Below are 14,821 nucleotides of genomic sequence, written 5' to 3'. Positions count from 1 at the left end.
CCTTCCATTATGTTGAAGCCAATAAAGTCCACTAACAAGTTTTTATCTCATTGGAGCATAGGCATAGTGGAACCTTGTCTGGCTTTGATTTCTGTCAGCCAGACTTCTTCATTACCTTATCTGCTGAGATAGAAATAGAGCTGCCATAAAAGGTCACTTCATTTTGATGGGTTTCACACAAGTTTGAGTCTACCAGACTAAATATTCATGGTTTATATAAATGAAGTAGCACTACTTTAATTTAAAAAAAAAAAAAAACAAAACACCAGCAACAAACAAAACCAACCAACCAACCCAACTTGTGTACTCCTCTTGCTCTTTCTGTGAATTACAGTTTTCTGTAGCTTTATGTCAGTTGGCCTGTTAAGTAGAGCAGGTACCACAGGTGCCTGTGTCACAGTACCGTGGTTACAGCCTACCATATTCGGGGTACGCCTATCCCAGGAGTACATCGTGTAAGCTATTCACTGCAGGGTGCTATCTAGAGGACAGTGCTGTAAAGCAGCCATCATTCCATGGGTTGGAACTGAATTAGATTGTCCATTTCTGTGGTGTCACTGCAAATAAAACAGTGAGGAAAAATTGAAATGTCAGTCACCTAATTTACAGGGGAAAAAGACACCCAAAAATTCTGACTAAAACCTCTTTTAAAAAATTGTTTGCTACATAGCCTTAGCAAAGTGTATGTAACAGCTTCGGATTTAATTTTGAGTATTCAAGAGCACTTCTGTACTTTTTCTGGCTTTTAAATAACTGGCTTTTCTTTCAAAGTCTGACTTTAAGTATTAAGTATCAAGAACTTTGACAAGCTTGTATCTTAATTTGACTAAATGTGTTGGAGCTAGTGATTTTTTTTTTTTCCTTTTTTCTTTTCATCATAATAGAACTCTTGCTAAATTACATGACTGCCTCAGATGGGAACTTACTATATTAATAAGCAGTTAGAATAATCTAGAAAAACCTGGTCTTAACTGGCAGCCCACAGGGATGATTTTGTGAAGTGACTCCAAGACAGCTACCTTTGCTTTGGAAGATACAGGAAACACTTGTTAGGACAGCACATAAAGTCAAGTAGAGGATCCTTTCCAGTGCTGTAGAGCTGACTGTCACGTTGTCAGCTGTCTGGAAATGCAAGAATCCAGGCTCACCTTGCAGTTTCTTGCTTTGCGATGCCAGTACAGCGTTCCAGTTAATGGGAACTAGGTTAATGAGGCTTATTTATTGCCTGTTTATGTAAGATATTTGGGTCTCTGATTTGACAGCTGATACTTCAAATCCTTTTATTATCTTCTGTGGATGCAGACTTTCTTGCGTTGTATATCTTCTGCCCAGACCCTTTGGATTACCTTATTTTTGTCAGGCAACTGTATAATGTCTTATAGAAACCCTTCCTTTGGTCATACAAGACTCATCTGCTAAATTAACACAGCCGTCTTCTCCCCATTGAGTCACAGCGTGCAGCATTCCTTTTTGTACCTAGAATTGTGATCCAGAACACGTTCTTAGCTGAGTATGCTATGTAGGATGTGAAAAAAAAATCGGCTGAAAGTAAAGCTGTCTTGACTTTGAAATAGATTGTAATATAATTGAATTGTTGGTTCAGCACACTGTAAAAGTATGTATGTTCAAAACACTATGTTCTTTGTTTCTTTTTTAGTCTCTGTTGGAAAAGTTCTTGATCCCTAATGCTTCGCAAGCAGAAAGTAAAGTTTTCTATTTGAAAATGAAAGGAGACTACTACCGTTACTTGGCTGAGGTGGCTGCTGGAGATGACAAGAAAGGTATTATATGTCAGCTTGTGGCTAAATATTGTCAAATTCGATTGCTTTCAGTGGGGTGGTGACATGACTAATTTTAGAGTAATTTTGATTTGGATGTGAATTTCCTTCAGTAATAGGCTTCCTGTTTTCTGAAGAAAAATCATAGGTCATTGGCTTTCAAATGAGTTATGAAAGTTTCCATGTTCCTCTGCCATGTTCGCTCACGAAGTCTTGAAATCAACTCCAATTTAGGTGTGCATGTGTCTGGTTTATCACTGCAGTACAGATTTATGCATCTTCTGCCTGGCTGGCTGAATATTGGGTTTTTACTTCCTTGTAGGGGGACACAGTCTTGTAGCTTTTTGCAGTATTATTCATGCTATTTCTCCTGCATGTCTACAGAATACAAAGTGTGCATAGGTTCAGTGAGCAAAGAGACTAGAAACCATCTGGAGAAAAAAAAGGGTTAATAAAACTGATCTTGCTAATCTGATTGACAGTCGGCTGAACATGGGCCAGCAGTGTGCCCAGGTGGCCAAGAAGGCCAATGGCATCCTGGCCTGTACCAGAAATAGCGTGGCCAGCAGGGACAGGGAAGTGATCTTACCCCTGTACTCGGCACTGGTGAGGCCGCACCTCGATTCCTGTGTTCAGTTTTGGGCCCCTCACTACAAAAAGGACATTGAATTACTCGAGCGTGTCCAGAGAAGGGCAATGAAGCTGGTGAAGGGTCTGGAGCACATGTCGTACGAGGAGCGGCTGAGGGAACTGGGGTTGTTTAGTCTGGAGAAGAGGAGGCTGAGGGGAGACCTCATCGCCCTCTACAGCTACCTGAAAGGAGGTTGCAGAGAGCTGGGGATGAGTCTCTTTAACCAAGTAATGAGCGATAAGACAAGAGGGAATGGCCTCAAGTTGCGCCAGGGAAGGTTTAGACTGGATATTAGGAAGCATTTCTTTACAGAACAGGTTGTTAGGTGTTGGAATGGGCTGCCCAGGGAGGTGGTGGAGTCCCCATCCCTGGAGGTGTTTAAGAGTTGGGTCGACATAGAGCTGAGGGATATGGTGTAGTTGGAAACTGCCAATGCTAGGTTAATGGTTGGACTAGATGATCTTCAAGGTCCTTTCTAACCTAGACAATTCTGTGATTCTGTGTAATCTTAACTAATTTCTTCCATAACCATGACAGTATAATGTCCAAATGTTTTTTTATTTCCTCAAGTTTCTTGTATCTTCATGTAAGCAGCTTGTCATAATTGCAGGTAAGTTGCCTTCACCTAAATTTAGTTAGAAAAGTTAATATAGGGCACTTATATATTATGTGGCTTAACTGCTGTAGTTGAAGAGACACCCTAACAACATGCTGACTCCATGCAGAGTCACCTTCAGTTCGGAAGAATACATTATGTTTAGATACAGCTTGTTGCAAACAGTGATAAGCTGTTTCCTGGAGCCAGTTTAGGACTGGTGGCAGCGTGCCCTGAAGAGCAGCACACTTCAGCACAGAGCCCAGTCTGGTAACTTCTGCAGGCCCTGAGCTGTTTTCTTGCAGACTCAGCTTAGTCCGCACTCAGTCTGCAGAAATACAGGGTGCTTGGGAGTGTGCCCACAATCTGAATGCGTGGACTTGGGACCCCTGGGGGTTAGTGGCGAACCGTGCGGCTGACGCTCGGTACCACTCTGCCCTTTTGTAGGACTTGCTAGGATCCTTGCCGTGCTGTTGAACACGTAGTGCCCCTGTGGCCTTGTGCTGCTCTTAAGCTAATAATCTCTCCTGGTATGATACAGAAGGATGTCTGTGTGACTTCACAGGAACTAGATTGAGTTTGGTATGGAGGTGAAACAGACTTGAAATAATTTCAAGGGCATAGATGTGTCTGCTTTAGCTTTGTGGCATATGTGTTATATATCCACATTACGTAGGGTAGCCCAGTTTCCCTGTGTGCTGGATAATAGGGAGTTGCATAAAGATACTAAGACTTAGTATAATAGGGCTTGATTTGATTTCTGATGCTTACTGCGTGCAACCGACCCAGTCTGGGTGACTGCAGAATTGCATGTGTAACCAGTACTTTAGATTTGGTACTGTACAGAGAGTAATTATATTTTCCTTTTAGTAATTTCTATTCACATGCATAGGAGGTACAATATTTTGAGTCGGAAGGTTTTTTTTCTGTTGAGTATTAAGTTGCAGGCTCTAAAATTAGACTGTGAAAATCTTTGTTTAAAGTGATTTTGAAGTTCAGTTTTTATTTAACCCAGTCTCCTGGCTGAGCAGTTTTTAGTGGGTTTCAAGGTGAAGAAAATTTTTTGAAAGCCTGTCTAGCTCATAGTTGCTATGGCTCCTAAACATAAGATTTTTTTTTTTAATTATTTACACACACAGCCCCCAGGTGTTTCATCTCACAGGCTTTTCCTGTGTGCTGTCTGTGACCTTGAAGAAGAGCAGTTGATAATTATTGTTTAGGAAATAGTGGCTGTTTAGTTGGACGGTATTTTCAGCCTTTTGCAGCAAATACAGCAATGGTATAAAGCTCCCAACTCTAAGAATTGGATTTTTATCTTCATAAACCAGACTGTTTATTGAGGTTTTCTTACAGCAGTCTAGTGGACAGGAATGTCAAGCAGGTGCCTCCACCCTACTATTTTAGCCTTGCACTTCGGAACTGTACAACACTGTCTAAAGAATTCAAGGTTAAAAATCTTGCAACTTTTTTGTCCAGGGTGACAGATTTAAAAATTAACAGAATACATCAAATTTTGCACTAAGTTCCTCATATCACTACTCAAATATTTTCTCAAATAAGGAGAAAAAACACAGGGTTTTTTGGAAGGTTATTTATGTTAAAGAAAAATGATTAAAGAAATGCTCAGCTTCATTCCTCGAAGTTACTTGTTTTTCATGCTGCTTGTTTTGCCTTTCATAAACAGTGCCATTTTCTAAGGCTTTTCCATTGTGAGAAGAGTAAAACACTTCTCACCGTAACCCTGTTCTTCTCAACTGTAATGTACCAACTTCTGGTCATTTTCAAGGTATTGTGGCAGTTGTCTGATTTTTCTGAAGCACTCCATTATTAGTGATGAGTGTAGAGGGGACAAAGTGTTGAATAATTGTGCAGTGAGTGTCCTCCCTCTTCCATGTTGGAGAGGGCAATATGATGCTGTAATTATTGTGAATACATAAAGGTGAACAAATAGAGATTGCATAGGCATCCTGAATATTGGTATTCACTTATTCTCAGACTTTGAGTACTTCTGAGTTAAATACTGATCTGGTTTTGAGTCCTTAGCCTAAAATTCCTTTCTTTATTTTTGAATACATGTGACTGGTGTTCTTGCAGAAATCACACTGGATGCATTTCTGGCTTAATCCAGAAATGTTAGGATTGGAGTCCTTTTGCATCTGAATTGAATGACTTCCTGCCCACCTTTTTCTCAGATGCTGTTAACAGCCTTGGAGGGTGCAGGAACAATGGACCCTTTGTGCTCAGTGTCTAGCGGGTCTCTTGCCTCCTGCAGTCATCAAGGGCATAGTCCAGCTTGTGGGCTGTGTTGGGCCATGATCTCTGACTTGTGCAGACATAGTCTGCTCTAAGTTCAAGTGAGTTCAGTGAGAAAGGAAACTGTTGAGCTCTTCAATCTTAGTATACACATTATAGTTGGTTTTTTTCTGCCAAGTTTATAACTTGTACAATTGAGCCAATTAAGTGAATGGCAAAATATTAATTTCTAAAAAAAGAGCTCGGTTGTTAATTTTTCTCCCTTAATTCAAAGTTTATAGGTACTAGAACTTTTAGGTAAAAATGCTTTTGATATCTGTATTGGAAATGGTACTATGTTGGAAGCTTTTAAAAATACGTATTTAATATGGGTTGAGGTATGCCACACTATTTTTGCCAAGCAGTTTGAACGGAAATTCATAGATGACTGTTACTGAAAGGGTTCAGCGTGGTAGGCAAAGGTCACTGGTGTTTTCTGCAACTAAAATGTGGATCTGTAATGCTTGCAGTGTTTAAAGACATTGAAATTGTGGTACTATTAAACCTGTGTGTAGTTAAAACTTCAATTTTGTACCTTTTCATGTAGGTAGTGGGGTTTATGTTCCTTAAGTGGTACAAAACTGCAAACATTTGTAAATACAAGTAGTCACAGGGTGGCAGGAAGAGATTCAAACCTTTGATCAATGACAACTTTCTTTTTTTAAATAATTTTGAAAAGTAATTTATTAAAATCTTAACATAGTGACTTGTTAGGTAAAGTGCTCATTCACAGTCATTCACTCAACACACTTCGTTCATGCAACACAGTCCTGATTGTATGGCAGAATACAGTGTGTGAATTACTTACTTGCTGTGGTTTTTGTGTGTGTTTGTTTTTTCCCCAAAGGGATAGTGGAGCAATCACAACAAGCATATCAAGAAGCTTTTGAAATCAGTAAAAAGGAGATGCAGCCAACACATCCTATCAGATTAGGCCTGGCTCTGAACTTCTCCGTGTTTTATTACGAGATTCTCAATTCCCCGGAGAAAGCCTGTTCCCTTGCAAAAACGGTAAGTCTATGGGGGGGGAATGGCATTTAAATCATTTGCATAACCTTTTGTCCTATGGCCAACGGAGTTGTTTGTTTTTATAACACTAGGCTTTTGATGAAGCAATTGCTGAACTTGATACATTAAGTGAAGAGTCGTACAAAGACAGCACGCTAATAATGCAGTTACTGAGAGACAACTTGACAGTGAGTATCACTAAAGTTTGCATATTGTTGATAACGAGATCGGTCTTTGTGGCACTCAGAGTTGTCCTGTTCATTCTTGACTGTGGAGCTGTGTCTGTCACTTACAGATGAGTTTACAGTACATCATGTTTCTGAGATAGTCTTTTTTGGTCTGTCTGCATGCCAATTAACACAGCTTTCTGACAGATGACAAGTTGACCAAATTTTTCAGGTTTTTTATTCAAGGAATTTTAGCATGTTTAAGTGACATAGTCTGGACTGTGACTAGCAAAGCTATTACCTTTTGTTAAACAGCATTTGAGAATACAGTCACATTTGCCTCTTCAAAACTTACATCAAATTTCATATAGCTTATTCTGTGTGATTGTGTGTGCAAAGAATAGATCCTACATGAAAACTGCAAACAAAGCTAGCAAGTCCATTTAAGGACCTGTTGTTTGGGGTTTTATGTTTAGTTTTAATTTTGGTAAAGCTGAAATTGGATCAGTGCTAGCCAGGCTATTTCCATGGCAGTCATAAAACAACTGTTTAATTATTTTTTTCCTTGGACTCATAACTGTCTGTAGTGTAAGTTATGGATTGAGATAGTGTTGCTCTGTCAGAGTAATCAAAATCTTCATCTTTTGATGAAGGGGTGGGGGAGGGGGGAGAGTTGGTGTTTAACCTACTTTGAACTTCAGAACTGGCAAAGATAAACATGTAAAGCCAATGAAACAGTAAATGTAAGCAAATATGCAATAGTGTCATTAATGGCGTAGTCTCCCCAGTTATGGGGGGAAAGAGCTACAAACACTGAAAAAATAAGAAGCACCTCTTGTCACCAGATGTAGCCCCTTGTTCACATTCTGTGTGTCTGATATCATAGAATGATAGAATGATTTGGGTTGGAAGGGACCTTAAAGATCACTTAGTCCCACCCCCCTGCCATGGGCAGGGACACCTTCCACCAGACCAGGTTGCTCAAAGCCCCGTGCAACCTGGCCTTGAGCACTGCCAGGGAGGGGGCAGCCACAGCTTCTCTGGGCAACCTGTTCCAGTGTCTCACCGCCCTCCCAGGAAAGATTTTTCTTCCTAATATCAGTGTAAAACCATGACCCCTCATCCTGTCACTACACTGCCTGATAAAGAGTCCCCCCCATTTTTCCTTTAAGTACTGGAAGAATATGAGACACCTTTACAAAACAGCTGGACTTTTAACGTAAGTAGAAGTAAAGTTGTACAGTTGCATAAAATCGGAGTTGCCATATTTTCTGCTTTTGTTTCCAATGCTTTATTTCCCTGTTTCTTGGAACCATTTCTACTAGAATGGCAACTTAACACTACTGACAAAACTACTTGAGATTGTTCCAGCTGTTGCTTACAAAACAAATGGAAGAGATTTCTCAACCCCTGTAATGGAGACAGATACAGGGTTGGCATTGCTCTCCATGTCTGTGTGTACTGTCCCCTTGAGTGAGATTGCTCAAGAGCTGTCCTCTGAATGAGTGGTATTGAAATAGAGAATAGAAGCTGACTTTAATTGCTAGCTTCCCAGTAAAAATAATGTAAAGCTTGTCATAGCAGTTGCAAAGCAAATTGTTTCATACAAGAGCAAAAGTTGGACTGAGCTACCATAGTGTGTGAATTACAGTGGTAGGCCTGATAATTGATGTGAGGTTTCCATTAAAAGGGAGAAAGCTGTAGACAGCTGCAGGATTCCATATTATTGAATTACATGTCTTGCCTTAAATGGTTAGCGTAATCCTGTACGAGTGCATCGATTCCATGCTTTTTCCACAGCTTCTTGAGGTAGAAAATAACTGTTGGTGTATGTGTGACTGACAAAGATTGCAATGAATTTCATAAATGTAAGAAGAGTCTGTTTTGCTAGTTATGCAAGTCTGTTACAATCTGTGAGGTAGGCTTTTGACAGTGATTCAGCATGTTGATCAGTTATGTGCAGGAGTGGCTTCCTCAGTTGTTGAGTCTTTTTATGTTGAGTCTTGTAGGGCTGAAGAAGATTCTGTTCATTCTCAATGGGAACTGAAGGCAGAGAAGTGTTCAGAGGGTTGTTTAACTGGGATTGCTAGATAATGCCTTCTTTGCTCTGTTATGAAATTGTTTTGTTTTCTTTAATTAAAAAAAAAAAGCATCCCTTCCCCCTAAGGGTTTTTTCCCAAGCAGATTCATTAAACTGTGCTCTCAATTGGTAATCCTCCTTTCATAGCAGTCAGGCCCTTTTTATTTAATGAATAAAGATATGTATATGTACATGTACATATCTCTAGGTATTCTAGAGGTGAAGATTTAGGATAGAAGCCTCTGATAAAATTCTGATAAAACTGTTCTTACTAACTGTTCCTTATAAGAATAGCACGGAAATTGAGACTAATGTAGTATTATAATAACATAGTATAGAATGTAGTGCAGGGGCTAGAAACAGACTAGTATGCTGTTGTCTCTGGTAAAATAACTTGTTGCTTAATGCCTTCAGCAAGGAACATTAAGCGTAGATATCGTATATTATGTTCAGACCAAGAACAAGGCTACTGGTCTTGCGCAGGTTTCTCTATTGTCTTGTACTCCTGGAAAATATAAAATGTTTCTGATGATGGATTATTTTTTCTTTTAAAGGAGACTTTAGTGGTGTAACACTATAGGCAGAGAGAGAATTAGTTGTTCTTGGGTTTTACCACCTTATGCTATAGAGCGTGAAGGATTCGGTTAATGCTGCTATAACTCCATAAAGTGAGAGATTACAAATCATACTGGGCTGGTAATAGTTTGGAAGCAGCAAGCGTGGCGAAATATTGGTTCACAAAATAATTTCTTTGCCCTGGGTGTTGCTCTGGAACTAATTCTTATTTTCCTTATTTGGTACTTAATCTTGATAGATGGCTCCTTAGTATGATTTTATGGAGCTGAAAATAAGATTTTGTGCGTACTGCATGCTTAGCCTGATTTTTCTTCCCTCCTTGGCCTGCCCTCCAAGTTTGGAAGCTCTGTGTTCCAAAAGTTGCTGAAGGAAGGCGCAACTGACTGAATAGAGCCAAGGCATAGATACTTTGGTGAATGATTTGGGTTTTAAAAAAAGAAAATAAAACAACCAAAAACCCCCAGAACAAACCCCAAAATACTTCAGATGCCTGTTCTGAAGAAAAGGTAGCATTCACTGTAGTGTTGGATGTGGAGAGAGACCTTTACTGAAGCTCTTCCTTCAGAAAGATGCATAAAGCGCACTTGAGGAGAAGGTACAAATCCACAGGAAACCAAGTATTGTTAGTTCCAGAGTCTCGTGTATCTGTTCTATAGGTCTGATTCTTGCCTGCTTGTAATCATATTTTAGTGAGCCTTGTGGATATGAGACTTTGGTTTTGACTGTTCTTGAACTTGCTCACTAAATGCAGTGTAGGGTTGGGTCACCTAGGACTAGATTTCCATTTTGTAATAGCCAAGAAATATACTCATGTTAATGTGTGCTTTTTTTTTTTCCATGGTGCTTAGTAGGACCTCTTGCAAAATTATTATTTAAGAAGTAGGCTTTCTTTCTGATAATTCCTTATTAATTATTAGTCATAAATGTTAATATCTTAAATATTTTACGCTCTTTCCCAAACAGTTGTGGACATCGGATACCCAAGGAGATGAAGCCGAAGCAGGAGAAGGAGGGGAGAATTAACCAGCCTTCCAACTTCCGTCTGCCTCATTCTGAAATTTACACAGTAGACCATTTGTCATCCATGCTGTCCCACAAATAGTTTTTGTTTACGATTTGACAGGTTTATGTTACTTCTATTTGGATTTCTATATTTCCCATGTGGTTTTGTTTAATATTAGGGGAATAGAGCCAGTTAACATTTGGGGAATTTATCTGTTTTCATCTGAGGTGGCCAATATAGGGTTGTGAAATTTTTATACAAGTTTTAAATGTTTGGCATAGTACTTTTGGTACATTGTGGCTTCCCACAAGGCCAGTGTTAAAACAGCTTTCTATGTCAAGCAAAGATGACTGCTTGCATATTGGTCTGTCATGATGGAAAAAAGGGATGATCAGTTGCAGCCACAGGTGTAGTTAGCATGAATATTCAAGCTGGAGCACACATGGCTGTGAATAAACTGATGTCCCATAGATATTGCATGTCAAGTCAACATGTGAAATCTGTGGAATATACCAATCAAGTGTACATCTTTGATTGCAGCTGAAGTGTTCCTTAAGACAGTTTGATAACCCAGTCAACTTTCTCTAGAGAAGGACAGAGAAACGGTTCACATTCCATTATTTGTAAAGTTACCTGCTGTTGCTTTCATTATTTTTGCTACACATTTTATTTGTATTTAAATGGTTTAAGCAACCTAAGAACAAATGTACAAGTAAAGATGCAGTAAAAAATGAATTGCTTGATATCCATAATGACACTGTATATCGAGCACAGCAGTAAAACAAAAACCCATGTATTTAACTTTTTTAGGTTTTTTGCTTTTGTGATTTTTTTTTTTTTGATACTTGCCTAACATGCATGTGCTGTAAAAATAGTTAACAGGGAAATAACTTGAGATGATGGCTAGCTTTGTTTAATGTCTTATGAAATTTTCATGAACAATCCAAGCATAACTGTTCAGAACATGTGTATTAAGTTGATGTAAGTGGAATAAAAGTTTTATGAATGGACTTTTCAACTACCTTTGTAGATTTCATGTCATCTGTCTTCCCACACCTTTTAGAGTAATGGCAGTATTATACACAAATCCAATATGGAAGTATTTTTATTATGGAAAATCTTAATACCCATCTAGGCATTTAGTTCATTTCAGGGAAGTCAAGATCGAATACTTTGTATCTGATTTTAAGATTGCTCTAATTCATTAGTTTACAACTTTTAGATGCCTACACCTTTCTGACTGTCCGGCTGAAACTCTGGAGATACCTTAACAAACATATGGTCCCCAGACTTTTGGCAAAAGGCATACGAAGTTCTGAAAGAGCTGACCTTTGGAATAGTCTAGTTACATGGGAACCCATAGCTTGCTGCTGTTGGCTCTTCAAAGGAGAACTGAGCAGGAGCCTCCAGAGTGTTCAGAGGGTTCAGACACTACAGCTCCATTTGTGGAGAGACTCCCCAGAGCCTCTTCCTTTCCTCGTCCCCAGTGAGGTCTGCACTGCTGGTATTCAGAGTAACTATGGCTTTTGTAGATACTTAGATACTTGTTTGAAACTGAAATAATTACAGGGAAACCGAGACTAATTTTCAAACAGTATCACATCTCTGTCAAGAACGGAGACTCCTGGAAAATAATTGAACTGTATTAAAAAATTCTTGTGTTTCCGTAGTCAACATAAGGGAAGCTTGAGTGGCCTTTTTCTTGGTTGAGCTGCACCTGTAAACACAGTGTATTTTCTAGTTTTAGATAACTTTTCACCCAAATAAAAGTTATCTTGGTGTCACCAGGTTAATCTGATACCTGGAAGAATAAGATGAACCAAGTCACTGAATGTGAACTCTGTTGTCTTACCCTTTTACACATGCAGTGGACTTAAGCAAGTTACGGGTCTGACTTTTTAGAAGTTCGGTATAGGCTTTTTCTTGTATTAAAAAAAAAAAAAGGTGAAAATACATACAATCATTGCATTTGGAATGTGATGCCCCATTTCTAGAAGCAGCTGAGCCCTTTGTCCCAGAATTTAAGGATTGAGATCAGTAGAAAAGGTGAGTAGGATAATCTTAAACCTTAAAAAAGTAGTTAGGGACACTAGTCACCAATCCCAGAATTGCAAGTTAATATTACTTGTTATAATAGGTAATAAAAATTAGAGCCTGATAAGAACAGAAAGAAGGGAAGATATGGAGAGCAAAGGTTAACAAGGCTTTCTAAGGGAGAACTTAGTTTATCCCTCAATTATCACTGAAAAAATTAACAATGACGACTTAAATACATGAAAGCATTTGTCAAAAGGAAAAAGCCATAATCAAATACATTTACAAAACAAAGGGCTACATTCCAGTGTGGAAGAGATGCAAGTTGGCAGAGCATGACCAAAAAATTCCTTTGGGGATATTGGACCCACTCTTAGAAAGGAGAGACCATAGCTCACTCTATAGCAAATGTGAGTTCTGTCTCAGAATGGCTGTAATGAAGATGTTGTCTGTTTCCCTTACTGAAAGGATTTGACTTTCAACTTGCATGGTAAACTGCTTTACTCTAAGCACTTCAATTTAATCTTTATAAATTGTGACCTGAAAATGTTGTGTGGTTTGGGTTTTTTTTTAACCTTTATCCAACCGTTTAAGAAAGTTTTGTGTTAATAGGATTCTGTAAAGTTATTCCATATAACTGGAGAAATCAAGGTATTACTGAAAATTCAAAAGCACATAATCAAGTGAGAACTGGTAGAATATAGCAGAAGAAATGTTTTGTGCCTTTAAACAAACTATGAAGGTATCTTTACATAGGCGGTCACTGGATTTTTTTGGTGTTTTTTTGTTTTTTACAGAAAGCCGCCTCTTATTTCAATACTTAAGCTGACCTTTTAAATACCACAGAAGGGTCACCCCTGAGCCTTCATTTCCTCCATTCCTCCACTAGAGTGACCTACGGTATCTGATCATTAAAAAAATTTCTTGTATTGAGTGATCAGCCTCCTCTTATTACAAGCATGTTTTCATGTGTTTTTAGTCTTTGTTGTGACGTTTGAAGACCCTCCTAAAATGTGGCAGTGTTGCTTCACACACAGTGCATATCCCCTTCATCCCCCTTTGCTGAGCAGAAAAGGCTCAGGGGCCTTGAATTCTTGGAGCCTGTAGTGCAGCGTTGGCCGCGCACAGGTTTGCAGTGCAGGGTGCTGTTTCTGTAGGAACTGCACAGCGCTCGCAAGCCGTGGGCCGGGCAGAACAAGGACAGCGTGGGGGTGTTTAAACTGACCCGCCTTGCGCTGAGGGCAGCCTGGCCTCCACCTGCAGCCTTGTGCTCCACCATGACAACATGGGCATGCAGAAACTTTAAAGATGCGAGTTCAAGAGGCTGCAGCCCGGTTAGCACCTACCTTTTACTTCTCTTCCCTTTTGCTTCGGGCCCTTTTGGAAGGCAGGTAGCTGAATTAGCTACACCTTCTGTCGGTAAGCCCTGCGTGCAGCTGGCCGTGTGTGACTGGGTATGCTTCCTTGTTTCCAGTAACTTGCATCTCAGCAAGATCCTGGCAGGCTGCTATTTCCAGATTCTGAATGGAGGAGAGAAGGAAGGACAGCCCTGTGGATAAGAAAATGTATTGGAAGTCAAGATTTAGCCTCTAGTCTCAACTCTCTCTTGGGATATTTTTATGGTAAGTAGCTTTATTCTCTTCCAAGATGCAGTTAAAAGTTGTTGGAAGGTAGGAATCCCAGCCTTTCGGAAAATGGTTACTCAAAGTAGCCTTTCAAAGAGGGGAAGTTGCTTGCTACTGATGTGGCATTAAGGTGCCTCAAAACTCATGTAAGGAACCTGTTGAAAGTAAAAACTATTCTGTAACCTTTGAGCTGTATTCAGAGGCCTTGCATTATTCTTGTGGATATAATTGAAAATAATTTTTTGCCTACCCCACCCTTAGAAAAATCAGTATTACCTGTTAGCTGTAGTGGTAGGAGCTGCTAGTTGTGATGAGCAAGACCCATGCATGCTTTTCCACTCTTGAGATTATGAATTATACAGTAAAGGTTGCTCGATTTGTTTATTCTTCTGTTTGAATGTAACAAAATCATTTGACTTAAGGATTCTTCTTTTTTTCTATCCTCTTGTCACCTAGTCTGAAATAACAAAAAAAAATAATTTAAACTTGCCAAGTGCTAATTGCCATAACAACTACCCTTTTTTAAAAAAAATTCAGAAACATTCATGACAAGAGACAACTCCAATATGAATCCAGAAGATGAAGCTCAATTCTATGCTTTTTACATTGTGCCTCGCTGTCCCCAAGCTCTGCTTTTGACAGATGAGTGACAGGATAGTGCTCCAAAGAATTTCTATCCTGTGTAATTCAGTTTCTAGCTGAAAGCAGAAAAGCTGAGGCTGCTCTCCTGGTTTGGTCTCAGGGTGAGAGACCCACCTCGGGTTGGTGTGGTTTTACTGGACTCCGCACTTTGCGTTATCATCAGCTGTTTGAGTTGTGGGTCAAGTTATCTTCTACTGTCTCCTCAGCAAGGCTGACATGGAGCTTCAGTAGATGCAAAGCACAGCAGTCTAAATGGGTGCTTGAAGCAGAATGAACTATTTTAGAGGTGCAGATTTGCTTTGCAGCTGAGAGGGGACATTAGGGGTATTAGTCATCCTGTTAGCACTGGCTGGTGCAGGGGGACTCTTGGATCATGAGGTGAGGCTGTAG

At 39.5% G+C, this 14,821-nt stretch overlaps 1 protein-coding gene across 1 annotated transcript in view; it reads left to right on the top strand.

The window, feature by feature from the left end:
- YWHAZ (tyrosine 3-monooxygenase/tryptophan 5-monooxygenase activation protein zeta) overlaps positions 1–11,140 on the top strand; it is a 28,615-nt gene extending 17,475 nt beyond the window's left edge. Inside the window, exons 3-6 of the mRNA XM_074885650.1 lie at positions 1,658–1,781; positions 6,144–6,307; positions 6,397–6,492; positions 10,091–11,140. Coding sequence (XP_074741751.1) covers positions 1,658–1,781; positions 6,144–6,307; positions 6,397–6,492; positions 10,091–10,150 — 444 coding nt within the window. The 3' untranslated portion in view covers positions 10,151–11,140. The remainder of the gene's footprint in view (positions 1–1,657; positions 1,782–6,143; positions 6,308–6,396; positions 6,493–10,090) is intronic.
- Positions 11,141–14,821: the final 3,681 nt, after the last annotated feature.

Source organism: Strix uralensis, chromosome 1 (assembly GCF_047716275.1).
Source record: "Strix uralensis isolate ZFMK-TIS-50842 chromosome 1, bStrUra1, whole genome shotgun sequence".
Classification (NCBI taxonomy): domain Eukaryota; kingdom Metazoa; phylum Chordata; class Aves; order Strigiformes; family Strigidae; genus Strix; species Strix uralensis.
The sequence above is the reverse complement of the archived record's forward strand: the minus strand, read 5'-3'. Positions and strand labels throughout refer to the sequence as shown.